Source organism: Chelonoidis abingdonii, chromosome 3 (assembly GCF_003597395.2).
Source record: "Chelonoidis abingdonii isolate Lonesome George chromosome 3, CheloAbing_2.0, whole genome shotgun sequence".
NCBI lineage: Eukaryota > Metazoa > Chordata > Testudines > Testudinidae > Chelonoidis > Chelonoidis abingdonii.
In genome coordinates, this window is record NC_133771.1 from 197,458,500 (window position 1) to 197,472,469 (window position 13,970).

The 13,970-nt window shown below is 39.7% G+C and overlaps 1 protein-coding gene across 1 annotated transcript in view; it reads right to left on the reverse strand.

Moving 5' to 3' along the window:
* Positions 1-1,650: 1,650 nt before the first annotated feature.
* The window catches only part of PUS10 (pseudouridine synthase 10), an 84,925-nt gene continuing 72,605 nt past the window's right edge, over positions 1,651-13,970 (reverse strand). The window contains exons 11-18 of the mRNA XM_032766731.2: positions 11,101-11,226; positions 8,842-8,898; positions 7,809-7,885; positions 7,662-7,717; positions 7,426-7,543; positions 6,022-6,164; positions 4,712-4,811; positions 1,651-1,939 (exon numbers count right to left, since the gene is read on the reverse strand). Of these exons, the coding sequence (XP_032622622.1) occupies positions 1,901-1,939; positions 4,712-4,811; positions 6,022-6,164; positions 7,426-7,543; positions 7,662-7,717; positions 7,809-7,885; positions 8,842-8,898; positions 11,101-11,226 (716 nt within the window). The 3' untranslated portion in view covers positions 1,651-1,900. The remainder of the gene's footprint in view (positions 1,940-4,711; positions 4,812-6,021; positions 6,165-7,425; positions 7,544-7,661; positions 7,718-7,808; positions 7,886-8,841; positions 8,899-11,100; positions 11,227-13,970) is intronic.

The window sequence follows — 13,970 nt, forward strand, 5'->3', positions numbered from 1 at the left end:
TAGCTTGCTTGCTAGCATATATATACCTGCCCCTGGAAATTTCCACTACCTGCGTCTGACGAAGTGGGTATTCACCCACGAAAGCTCACACTCCAAAACGTCTGTTAGTCTATAAGGTGCCACAGGATTCTCTGCTGCTTTTACAGATCCAGACTAACACGGCTACCCCTCTGATACTCATTCAGTCTTGATTTTATCAAACAGCAAGACGTGTTTTAAGGAAGTCCTCTTAATTTCTGATTTGGGTTACAACTGTGAGGCCATTTCACACTCACATATTAAAGTGGGGGCTCGTTAATTTATACACAAGCTTTCATATGCTTCTATATACTTCAGCTACAGTGGCAAATCTGGGCCTTGTGATTCACCATTGGCAGTGCAGACATAAAATGTTTTTGCTGACATAAAAATGCCAGAAAACCATATACACTACAGCCTCACCATTCCTACTACTGGTAGAGGCATATGGGTAGTGAATTAGCTGTCTTGCTGTAGATTGGGCCCTTTGTCTACTTCATGCTCAAATTCTATCATGACTTAGAACTTCTTATCTGTCTTGCACTTTTTGTACAAGAAGTGGGATGTGGTGTAAACCTGCAACTCTTTATCCTGCCACACAAAATGTAGCACAAACATATGGCCACTTTTACAGCTCTTTCACAGAGGAACTTGGACCTGCCAGTATTATGGCTAAGAAGTAGCTCACTAAAATAAAATTAATCAATGACCAGAGTAAGCATAGCCTAGGGATGATAAAAAAATCCATTAACACACTTTTTCTGTTGGAAAATTGAGTTTTCAACTAGATCAAATTTTTTAAAAAAAATTAGCTACTTTCTGTTGGAATTTTCAACTTTTGTCAAGAAAACCCCCAACATGTTTGTTTGTCAGCCAAAACCTCATATATTTCTTTTCAGTAATGCCACTATGGTACATCAAAGAGTTGTGGTTCAGGCACCTCTCGTCCCCACTCTCCTTCATGTGGTGGATTCCCCAGCTAGACTACATCTCTCATGCTGCACAAGGGGGCTCAGCAAGAGGGGAGATACAGAACATGTAGGCTGGTCAGGGACCCGGGCCTACAGAAGATAATAGGAGTATGAGGTACCTCCTGAATTTCTGGGTATAAAGTTTTCAGCCGCCCCCTGCAATAATCAAAATCTAACCAGCACTTGTACATATATGGGGAAAATATTGTAGGACAGATTCTGCTTCTCCTACTCATGCTGAGCAGTACCTCACTCCAGGAGTAGTCCCATTGATTTCAGAATTCCAGATTAACAATATACAATTGATTTCTTATGGTCTGATCCTGACAATCCTCATTTACATGAATAGTCTTTGGCGTACTTAGAATCAGGCTTTTAGACTGCTGCTCTGGGAAGTGGTACAAACATCTAGATAATAAGATTATGCTTATGGTATCTGATACAAACATGCATCTACATTTTTTTTTCTGGTTGGGAACAAAATTAGATGATGTATGTATGGTATGTGTGGTTTGAGGGAGGGGAACTTCTCTTTTCAATCAAAGGGTTTCAAACAGTATTCAGGAAAGCATATTTGGTATATCGTGCAAAGATCAGGGTTTGGTCATCTCTCTAAATAATTTTTTTTTAAAAGAAACCATTTACTGCTGTTAATACAGCTGCCTGTCAGAGATCCCTTTACATGGGACAGTAATTTATTTACAATAAGGCTGCAAATTAATTGAACAAACATCAACTGATCCTGAGTTTTTAAGCCAATTAAAAAAACCTGACAGATCAACATGATCCAAATGTTCAATAGAAATATTTTGCAGGGAACAAACAAGTTATCACACGGTGCACAGTTCAATTTGTTGCCAGCTCCTGATAAGAGAGTCAAGTCACTGTTCCTCTTCCCAGCTTGAAAGACTCTAATCATTCAGGGTTGGAGGCCAATCAACATCAACAGACTAAAAGAGAAGGGGGGTGGGGGGGAAAGCAAAATCACTAGATCAGGAGAGCTGGTGTTTAAGAAGAGACTTGCCACTAGTGCTTTCTGCATATTAACAAAAGAATAACTTTCATACAAAGGGGAACAAATTATTAAACAGACATGGCAAAACAGCATAGCACAAGAGAAAGATGGAGTGAGCTAGGACACAGTGGCATGGGGTATCTGCATTTCTCTGCTGGCCCAGACATTTCTGCACAGTGTAAGATTGCATTTTGAAAAAGCCAAAAAGCTTTTAACCTTTTCAGTTTACACTAGGCTTTTCCAAGTGTGACCTAATGCAGTGATGTTGGTCTGAGGTTGCAGCCAGCCAGCTCTAAACAGTATTTCAGGCTGATTAGGGTGAGTTAAATGTGATTAATAACTATTGTTATTGCTGATCAATACAGCAGAAACATCCAGGTATTATGGGACTGAGGATGGCGTTTGGAACTGTGGGCAGAGTTTGAGTAAGGTCTGATCACTCCCCAAATATGACTCCTCATCATGTATAGTTCATTCAAAAATTAAGATGGCTGATTTTATGTAGGTCAGATGATTAAGTCGTCATTACTTCTGGTCAAAATGCACAAATCATATTTGACTCATACTTTATTAGCAGCAAGTCTTACAATTAATGAAATCTGGATTATCTTTCTCCCCTGGCCTCACAGAGGTCCCAGGGCCAATACCCTTTGGGTGTAAACTTGTTGCCAGCTTATTCCTGAGGCAGCACTGAAGCATCAGGCATTTGTCAAGTAGGGGTCACAATGATGGCACATTAAACACTCTGGCTTCAAGATTGCCTAAATTAATCATACCTACTCCTTACCTAATCTACATCTTCATAAAAAGATTAGGTTCTTGGGCTAGGCTAAAATCCATTATTAGTAAAATGACTAATTATTTTCAAGTCCCCAGACATCATTCATAGTTGTGTGCAATAATTGCACTGACACCATTCAGCGTGAGAGCAACGCTTATCAACTGCAGTCTAGCACTAGTTGCTCATGTTCAGCAGCTGTCTTTGTAGGCTCCTTCTTCTCACCTCTTCCCGTTTACAGGGATACAGTTAGCAAAGATAAAATCCTGATGCTGGCTGTTTCACGTTAAAAAAAAAAGTATTAAACTGCAGCCATTTGTTTAGATATTAAACCCAAGCCTACGCTGTTCTCTGCAGTTAAAAATATGATGAACGCAGAATCACCACAGCATCAATAATTTTTTACAATTATATTTCAGCAATTCCATTTGAAATTCCAGAAACTAAATAACTTATTTTAGTCCATCATTTTCTTAAGCAAATCACTATATTTTAAAATATATGTAGTCAGATGACAATACTGATTATGACAGTAGAATTAAACGTTTGTAGCATGTGTGCAGTTCTTCAAATGTAGATGGGTGAAATCCTGGCCACGCTGCGGGCCAAACTCCTACCAATTTCAATGACGCTAGGAATTCATTTATTATTTAAAGGATTTCTAATTGGGATTCCAAACAGATGACTCTGTGTGTTTATTCTGTGATAGAGGCTTAAGTTATCTGATCCTAAATTCTTAAGTCATTCTCTATTTCCTTCTTTTCTTTTTTACTAAGAAATTAGTGATCATGCCTGGTTTTTAATACTTGCAAAATCTTCCCTTCATCCTAAAATCTGGTAGAGCTAGGGCGACCAGATAGCAAGTGTGAAAAATCGGGATGGGGGTGGGGGGTAATAGGAGCGTATAGAAGAAAAGGCCCCAAATATTGGGACTTGTCCCTATAAAATCGGAACATCTGGTCACCCTAGGTACAGCCCAGGCTTCCTCCCATACTCTGCCCTACCAATGTGTCTAACTCCTGATTTGCAGGGACTATCTTTTGGTACAAGAAAAATTTAGTCTTCATGCCCATTTGCTATCGGGGTAATGAGACTGTAGTATGGATAGGTATCAATTAGAAACCAAGCTGAGGCTACCAGCAAGTAGTCAGCTGTTATCCAGCATTGCATTTGAATCAGTGGCACTGATACAAAAGGTTACATTGCTCTTATTTCTGATCCAGCCCCACTTCTCAGAAGTTCTGTTAAAGGGAGAGGGTATGGTATGCATAATATGCAGAGCAAAACTCCCTATTGCTAAACTACACTCCACCATGCACTGGTGGACATTATAAAGCCAGAGTTTAAATAAGCACGATATATCCAGGAGACCCTTCCTCAGGTAAGCAGATTCCTGCTCCTGTAGTGAGCCCCGAAGACGTCAGTGAAGGATGTCTATGACATCATCGGATTATATGGCTCAATTATGTATTTAAAATTTTAACGATTATTTTGTATTAACATCATATTTGGCATTAATGGTAGTAAGGATTGTTAATTAGGCCAAAGCAAGAAAGTTTATACATACAGTTTACAGGCTTGTCTACACAAGGCATAATTCCAGAATAACTATCCTGATCAACTCCATACGTGGATGCTCTTATTTTGGAATAAACCTGTCTTATTCCAAAGGAACGTAATCCATTTTGCAATAGTTAATCTGCTTAAAATTCATGCTGTACCTTATTCTGGATTATTTTTCAGGTGTAGACAAACCCTTACAAATGCAACTGCTTTGCTGACGTCAAGATAGGATATATTACAGTGGTGGCCAATCTTACTGACCCTCCGAGCTGCATATGACAATCTTCAGAAGTTTGAGAGCCAGGGTGCACCTGCTGGGGTTCTGGGCTTCCCCACTCCCACCCAGATACATTATGAACAGTTTACCTCTACATCCAGCTCCAGAATGTCAGCAGTTCTCTTAAGTAGGAAGCCAATATTGGGTTTTGTTCTTCCAAAATCTCCATGTACAAACTCTTTAATGTAACTAGACCTTGCTTAAGGAAAAGTGAGAGTGGGCCTTGAGTGACTGGAGCTGATTAATGAAGAAAGGTGAAAAAGATATGGGGAAAAACACAAAGCAGAAATACCCAAATTTATTTCTGTTCCTGATAACAATCCATGCTTTTGTTTGTTTTAAACTGGGTAGTGAAATTTTACTAAATTCTAAACCTGTTACAGTAAGTAGCAACAACCGATACTATATACCAATATTCAGTCATTAGAATGGTTTCATTTTAAAAATGTTATATAACTATTTCTCAGATAAATGAGTGAGTCATACTGCTAACTGTTCTTAATCAGACTCTTAGAATCTAGGTATTAGGCAAATGTTAAAACAAAACCAAATACATTTAACCCAGGATCTAACAAACTCAAAAATATAAATTAATTACATATCTTGAACCTCCCTCATGCCCTCCACTGCATCTAGAGAATGAAACACATTTCTCCTGATTCAATGGAAGCTGGAATAGGACTCTTGGTATGTTTATTCACACAGTTTTGGAGGCCCATATAAGAACTAGAACCAAGAGGATGGATTAAAAAGTGTTTTTCAGGCAAAACTGAGAATTTCTTAACACATCCACTCAGAATACACAACAAGTGTATAATGCTACTAGCCAAATCAATCTGAAAAGTACTATTGACCATGTCTGATACTTAACTTCAGTAATGAGAGGTTTTACTTAAAAAAACAAAACAAAAACAAAAAAACTGAGTGCTTATACTGCAGATGCAGAGCCAAATGCTGCCCTCCAAACACCATTGAAGACTTCAGTGGAAATACAGGCAAAAAACCTCAGCAACTGGCACAGATCTTTATCCCAATCTAGAATATGCCAAAGGCTTGCAACACTCCATTTTTAAATTACAGATAAATAAAGGGCCTGAAATCTGTGTATATCTATACATTTGTTGCTCTCCTATACCTTGAAAATAATTAGGGGCTTCTTTTGTTACTAAGCAAAACAATGTATACCAATTGCATTTCTGAGCTTGTAACTTGTACATGTTTCAGCTCAAAGCAAACTTCAGAAAAAACGCTTAAAACCCAATGTATGAACTGTTGAAAAATCAGGGGCTTATAATGCAAACGGACTACACTAGCACTTGCAAAAGAAAACACTGCCTGTATGACCACAATAACAATCCACTGGTTCTAAAATTTATCACGCAGTAGGTCTAAAGGATACGTCCCTGCCTGAGTTTTCAGATGCAGGCGAAAATGATGGTCATCTATGTACTCGGATTTCATGGTGTGAATGACACGAGATCTTACAGCTAAAGGCCTTCTATGAAGAACCCGCAGAGGTGTTTTTTGATCAATCTTTAATTCCTTTTGGAGAATTTAAAAAAAAAAATGTCCAACACAGAGCACACACAAAATTAACACATATATAGCTTTTTCTTTTCATATAAGACTACTTTTTAATAATATATTCTGGTAGTTGAAGGATCTTCTGAGAAGTGTTTCTTCTTTAAGTCTTCCTCTGAGTATATCAAAGAAAAAAGGGGGCAACTATCTTTTAAAGTCTTATTGGGAAGGCCTCATGCGGATACAAGCTAGTGGAACCACAAATGCAGAGGCATAATAACCTTGAAATCTCCATAGTCTCTTGCTGGAATAACTCCAGGATTTACAAACTCAATGAGAGCCTCAGGGCACTCTAAAAAAAATTAAAGGCTTTTGTCTAAACTGCATCCAACTCTCTACAAATAAGAATTAGAAAGCAGAGCTGAGACGACCAAAGATTTCATCACATTTCTTTAAAGAGCTTTTCTCTACAAAAAGAGGCATTGATTTGGGAAGCATCTTTTTCTAGTGTGATAAAAAAAATGTTGAGCACCAATTGTCCTTATGCATTTTACTACTACAAGCCAAAACACACACAACTTTTGGAGTAAAGACTAAGTAACAGTAGTCTCTACCTGAGAATGCTCTTACTATCAGACTCTTAAGCCAATGTTCCAACACTACAAAACCTGAACACAGAAATGGGCAGTCTACCAGCCAGCATATCTCAACACAACGTGTCTCACTGACTGACACTTGGGACAATCTATATTCCACCACTGCAGTCTCTTCACTTCAAATACTTGTGTCAGACCTTTGGTTTCCATGATTTTGCACAGCCATCTGAATGTGGATTTATTTGCTGTGACTGTCCCCAAAGTGACTTTGACTAGGGCTGGACAGAACAAGAAGCTAAAGCTGCTAGTTCTGGTTTAACCTGCTCCTCTGTTTTGCTCATCTACCCTTAGCAATGTTGAGATGGCATGAAGGGTCCCTGGGGAGAGAGATTTCCACCTCCAGAAGCACTTTGTGCTGTCTGATAATTGGTACAACATCTGCCTCCGATAGGCTAATAACTGCTCATCCTGGGTGAAGGAGAAGCACAGCAACAGTGACTGTGTAGTAGGAAAGATTAGACTTAACAGCATAAGAGGAATGGCAAATGGGAGAGTGGATACAATAAGCCCTAGAATAAAAGGGTGCGAGGAACCCATGATCAATGAAACAGTGAGAGAAAAAGAGAGAAACATGCACTACCAACCAAGAGGAAGGTGCTCTATAAAAGCAAGAAAAATACAGATACCTCCATATCATCTAGGACTGCAATATCTTCCTTCTGTATTGCTTTGTCTGTCCATATTAAGGCACTGTAGGTCTTTGTCTTTTCCTCCTCACCTTCTTTCATATGTCCAATTGCCTCTCTAAAGAAAAGAAATGAATCACGCATAAGCATAACTACACAGCTGTATAATTGAAGATGTTTGCAGAATTCCCAAAGCATCGTTCTGAAATCCCTTGCCAGAGACAGTAAATACTGACCTGGTGACAAGCTGTAAATCTCGAACTTTTATTTTGTCTGAAGAGTTATTAATTTTCTGTGATGTCAGAAAAGGAATTAGTTAGCAAAGCTGCCCTGTTACAAAAGTACATGTGCTTTATGATTTTCATGAAGTGCAAATGATTTACCTGCTGAAGTTCCTTCATTTCCATGGCAGTAAAATGTATTCTATGAGGATTCACAAGCTCAATTGCAAAGGGCCTTCCTGGCAACATGCATAGAGTCATAAAACATAAAAACATGTTGTTCTAAATTAATGTTTGGATTTATGCATTAAGGTCGGAAGGTGTGAAAAATGTGTCTTACTCCTATGCAAACACATATGGGGTTTGAGGTTTTCAGAGACATGGCCATTAAATGGAAGGAAAGAAACAAGGGACGTTTTTTGGCAAGTATTATCAGTAAGTGCAAATTACTGCTTCCCAGAAGACATCTTGTACAAGTCTGTGCTAATTAAAAAATAAAATAAGAAAAAAGTTAATTAGCTTATTTTCTGTCACCTACAGCAATGCCCAGGTGCAAGATGACGTTAAATTCAGCTCCCTCAACTAAACATCTGTTGAAATGGCTGCACTTTCTGTGCCCTGGGCCAGCGCTGATCCCAAGATATGCAATGCCTGGAATTACATCACAAATTAGCCAGTGTCTGGTACACCTCATTACTGATTTTTACTCTTTTTGCTACAGTTGTTTCAGTGTAGCTGAAAGCTATTGGAAATATCAGCATAGCTGATTAAAGGAGCTACATCCAGAAAGTGAAATGATCATCTTGAAAGAGCAACAGGCATTTTTCTAACTAAAAGATGCAAAACAGAATTACATAACAGAAAATAATATATTTATTAATGTGACACAAATGGATTAAAATTAGGAAATGCAAGATAGAATATTTATAATAAGCTATGGATTTCTAAATGTTTGTATTTGTTCAGTCAAGAAGATTATGGAGAGGTCTATTCTCTCACAGAGTTCTTTTTATGAAATAATGTCTGTCTGTGTCTCTAAATAAATATGTGAGTACAATTATTGAAAGAATGTTTCAAAGTAGGATTTGTGTCACAAGCTAGCTTTCTATTTACAAAGAACAAAACATGTCTGAGTAGCTCCGAGACACCATTTTGTTCAGTTTATGCCTTTAATGAAGGGACATTCCAACCTTACCGCTGCCGAGCGTTCTCACATCCACATCTTCTCTTCCCGAGGATGAAAAATTAAAACCTTTAAAAACAAATATGAACAGAAAATGAGAGATTTTACCTTTACATTTTTTAATCAATCTAAAGCTTTCTCAGCTTGTTTGTAGAAAAAGAAGAAAAACTGTTTAAACTGATTTTAAAATGTAATCTGTACTCTATTTTAACAGAACTGGAGACAGTCACTGTCTCATCCCTCAAACAGACACTTCCTAGTTCCTCTGCCTGAGTGAGGGACATCACAACCTTGAGAAAGTTTGGAAGAGCAATTTAATCCTAAAAGGAATCCCACTTGCTGCTAATTCCTACTCCTTTTCTTACCCAGATGGAGTTAAATACATCAAGGTTGTGATTAAACTCAATCTGAGACTCCAGCCTTTTGTTGTCCCCTCACACTGTGACTGCTATCCTGAACACACTCATGAGTTCCCAAGATTTCAGCGAGATTCCTCAGCTCTGAAGCTATTTGTCTGTTAGCCATACACTTGGCCAGAAGTGGAAGAGAACTTCAGGTGTCACCTGCAAAAATAGACTTATTTTTTCTCTCTCAAGATATGGTAAGGATTAGATTGGTACTTAATGTCCTACCTCTGGCCTCTTCCCCAGTCAATCTGCCCCAGGAGCAGTCATACCTCCATCCCTCCAAGGAAGAACATGGAAAAAATTTGCACTCTGGATATGACAGTAGCTTTGTGGAGCTGTCTCAAGAGAACTCTGGAGGCCACACAAACTGGACATCTCTCTTCATTGTGCATGGGGTTTCCTCAGCTTCCACTGCCAGGTGAGTGAGGGACAAAAGCAGTGAAGTCTACACAGCCATCTCCATCAACCACTGGGGTACTAACTAGTTCTATCAGGTCACTAAGCACATCAGCAATAGAAATGGGAAGGTGATCCCTTGCTTGAGTTCTGCAAGCTACCAGTTGGAGCAGACCTTCATACCTTTTCTCACCATTAATGTACAAGCTGGTGTGGATAGCAGCTGTGGGAGTTCTGCATGCCAAAATCAGGTGCCTCTCAGTACCTTCTCTAATAGTATGCTGTGATTACTACTTTGGGATTTTCCCAGTGTCCAGTCTGATATACACAACTGCAGGGGGAAAGGAATTTTGCTAATTTTGAATTAAATTTGTCCTTGTAGCTAATGGTCACTATTGCTGAGTCTGCGGGCCAAGAAATGGACAATAAGCACCCAGCCCTACAGATAAATTCCTATTTAATTGATTAGTGTTTAGACAGTTGATCTCTATGCACAGCAGAAAGGCAGTGTAACAAGACCAAGAGAAAAGGGTCAAGGTAGGTATTCTGGAACACTTGAGACAGAAGCAATTAATAAACAAGGCTTTCCAGCTGGGAGTATGACGATCTGCAGCTCTAGAACCTGCTGTGTGCACACCATCTCCCAACAGCTCTGGCAGAGCATCAGTCAACAGGCTGCAAGCCTTGCAGGCCCAAGCATCACAGGATGTGCTGTCCACAGAGGGCCTAATTAGCAGTGCTTCCAGGGTCCCTGATGGGTCCAGGTGCAATAGTTAAGCCTGGAGGAGACACCAAGAATCTGTCTGTGCAACTAGGTGGATCCCCAGCAAGCTGCTACGACAGACCCTGCTCCTTCCTCTTCCTCTGATTCCTGGCTTCTGACTCCTGGCTGGACCCTTGGCTCCAGCTCAGCTTGCAAGATCTGACTCCACACACTAGGCTTGACCACTCACGCCCCAACCATGCCTGGGATTTAATCCCCACTCACCACTGAATGAGTACATTCACACTTCACTTTCACACTGCAATAGTCAAAGGATAAGATTATAAACCAATATGTTATTAATCTTTTTAGTATTTCTTAATTGTTAAATAGTGTCTTCTGTAATGAGGATTCATTTATAAATTGTTAAGAAAGAGGTGTAGGAGTTACAACAGATTACCATACATGCTGGACCCACTGGCACTATAGGCTCAGCTGCAGAACTATTTGAAAAGGGTAATACTATACAAAATAAAGGAAGCATTCAATTATTTAATGATCAGGCATAACGTAGGCTATGGACGGACCAGCCTCGGCTTGCAGGGACAGCTGAGGATGTGAGAGTAGTTCTCTCTCCATGTGCATTCAATTTGCCTGTCTATTGAGGCTGATAACCAATGGGCCAGTTGTGGGAGTTGTCTTCAGACTATGTAAGAAAAATTAACCCAAGTACTATGAATTAGATATACAATACTGAACACTCACTATCTGCTTTAAACGCTGTCATTAGGTGCTCTGAAATCAGCTCTTCCACTGAAGACTCCAGCTTTCGCTCTCCATCTATAATCCAGGGAGTTTGTGGTAAATTCCTTGAATATTTATTGTACCTTCCTGTCAATAAAACAAGTATGTTACAATTAATTCATCCAACACAGTGGTTCTCAACCCCTGTGGCTGGTGGGCCACTTCTGGCCCAATCAGCACACAGCTGTGGCCCATGTAACATCCTCAGTGCCATGCAGGTAGTATATATAGTGTGTGGATGTGGCCCACATCACACACAGAGTGCGGTATATGCAGCCCACAATGGTAAATAGGGTGAGAACCACTGAGCTCACATAATGGACTGATGCTTTAAGTTCTAGTGTTTCACAGCACATTTTGCCTAGTCTTACAGGGGTGCTGGAAAGATAAATTCTCATGTTTGTTAATAATAATTTACATACTATGGGGAGAGCACAACAGGAAGGCTCAGCAGGAAATTAAGAATGTTGTATTCAGTGCAGGGTTTGGATGATATATGTTAAATAAAGTGGTGTCCACAACTGAAAAAGAGGGGGTAAAAGGAAATATCAAATAACTTCTCACTCACTGAATGAGGCAGGGGCACTGTGTCAACAATAATATATAATTATGTAATTAAAGGTTGTATGATAATACACCTGCTCCAGGGGCCAAATTAAGGCTCCACAGGAATCTTAATTCTGGAATTTTTGAGTACTTGACTTTGTCACCTTATTGTTCTTTTTAACATAGTTTGTGGGATGTAAGTAGCGTATGTACTCCTGAATCATATCACATTTCTCTGTCTTTTTCTTTAAATGAAATTAAATGCAAAAACCAAAGCTAATACATTCTTACGGCTGATATTTTACATCTTACGGATAGGAAATTCAAATGTAGGGATTCTCCAGCAACTGTAACTCAGCAATATTGCACACCCATATTAAATCATTAAAATTAACACTATGTACTAAATACTACATAGGCACAAAGGATCTCCAATTGCAGTTGCGATGGAGATCCCAATTTTGATTTCTGTGCATAAATAAAAGAGATAGGAAAACACTAAATCAGAATGGTTCTCTCCATTCTGATAGCTGATATGTGCCAGAGAGGTCACAGTTAGAGCTGGTTAGAACATCATTTAATTAAAGCCAAAATGTTTCAGGGACGGGTTCGGTCACAGAGACTGTCACCTGATGTGCTGGAATTACCTCTGCGCCCATTTTCCACTGCCAGCTTGGGACTTCAGAACCCTGCCTTGTTGAGCCAGACATGCTAGTCTGCTGCAACACAGACCCAGGTCTGGTTCACGCCCCCAAAGCTGCCAACTTTAACCAAAAGCAGCTCAGCAAGTCACCGATCTTCAGCAACCAGACACCCAGCTCCCAAAGGGATCCGAATCCCAAATAAATCCATTTTACTCTGTATAAAACTTATACAATGTAAACTCATAAATTGCCCGCCCTCTAGAACACTGATAGAGAGATATGCACAGCTGTTTGCTCCCCCAGGTATTAATCACTTACTCTGAGTTTACTAATAAACAAAAGTGATTTTATTAAGTATAAAAAGTAGGATTTATGTGGTTTCAAGTAAAACAGACAGAACAAAGTAAGTTACCAAGCAAAATAAAACAAAACATGCAAGTCTAAGCCTAATACCTTTAAGAAACTGAATACATGTAAATCTCACCCTTAGAGATGTTCCAATAAGCTTCTCTTATAGACTAGACTCTTTCCTAGTCTGGGCCCAATTCTCTCCCCTGGTACAGTTCTTGTTAGTTCCAGCTCAGGTGGCAAGTAGGGGATTTCCCATGACTGGCAACCTCTTTGTCCTGCTCCACCCCCTTTTATAGCTTTGGCACAAGGTGAGAATCCTGTGTCTCTCTGGGTCCCCACCCCTTCTTCTAAATGGAAAAGCACCAGGTTTAAGATGGATTCCAGTACCAGGTGACATGGTCACATTTCCTGTGAGACCCCAAGCCTCCATTCTTCCTGGCCTGACTCACGAACACAGGAAGGCTTACAAATAAACAGAGCCATTTACAACCAATTGTCCTGGTCAATGGGAGCCATCAAGATTCTAAGCCATCATTAATAGCTCACACTTTGCATAATTACGATAGGACTTCAGAGTAATACTTCACATTTCTAGCTTCAGATACAAGAATGATACATTCAGACAAATAGGATGAACATGCTCAGTAGATTATAAGCATTGTAATGATTCCTTACAAGAGACCTCTTGCATAAAGCATATTCTAGTTACATTATATTCATACTCATAAGCATATTTCCATAAACACACGGAGTGCAACGTCACAGAGACATATCCAGGAGGGTCAGGGGAAGGAGAGAGAGTGCGGTGTAGCACCTGATAATTAAGTCAACAGGAAACTCAAGCCTGGTCTACACTAGAAAATTAGGTCATTTTTACTATAATGGTCAGAAATGTGAAAAATCCACCCTCCTGAGCAGCAGTTATGCTGACCTAAGTCCCCGAGTAGACAGTGCTAGGTCAACAGAAGAATTCTTCCATTGACCGATGTACCACCTCTTGGGGATATGGATTAACTACATCAGTGGGAGAATCCCTCCTGGCACGACAGGTAAATGTCCACGCTGAAGTGCTACAGTGACGCAGTTTGTACCTTTTTAAGTGAGACAAGCCCCCACGTTCAATCCCTGTGCCTCATTCAGAGTGATTTGGGATGAAAAACTTTGCCCTGAATCAGGAAGAGCAGGGACTTGAACCTGGGTCTCTCACATCCCAGTACTCTAAGCACGTACCCACATGTCATTTTCCAAATCACAAAGCTCAGGTTTCAATCAGAGAAAAGACGGTTACTC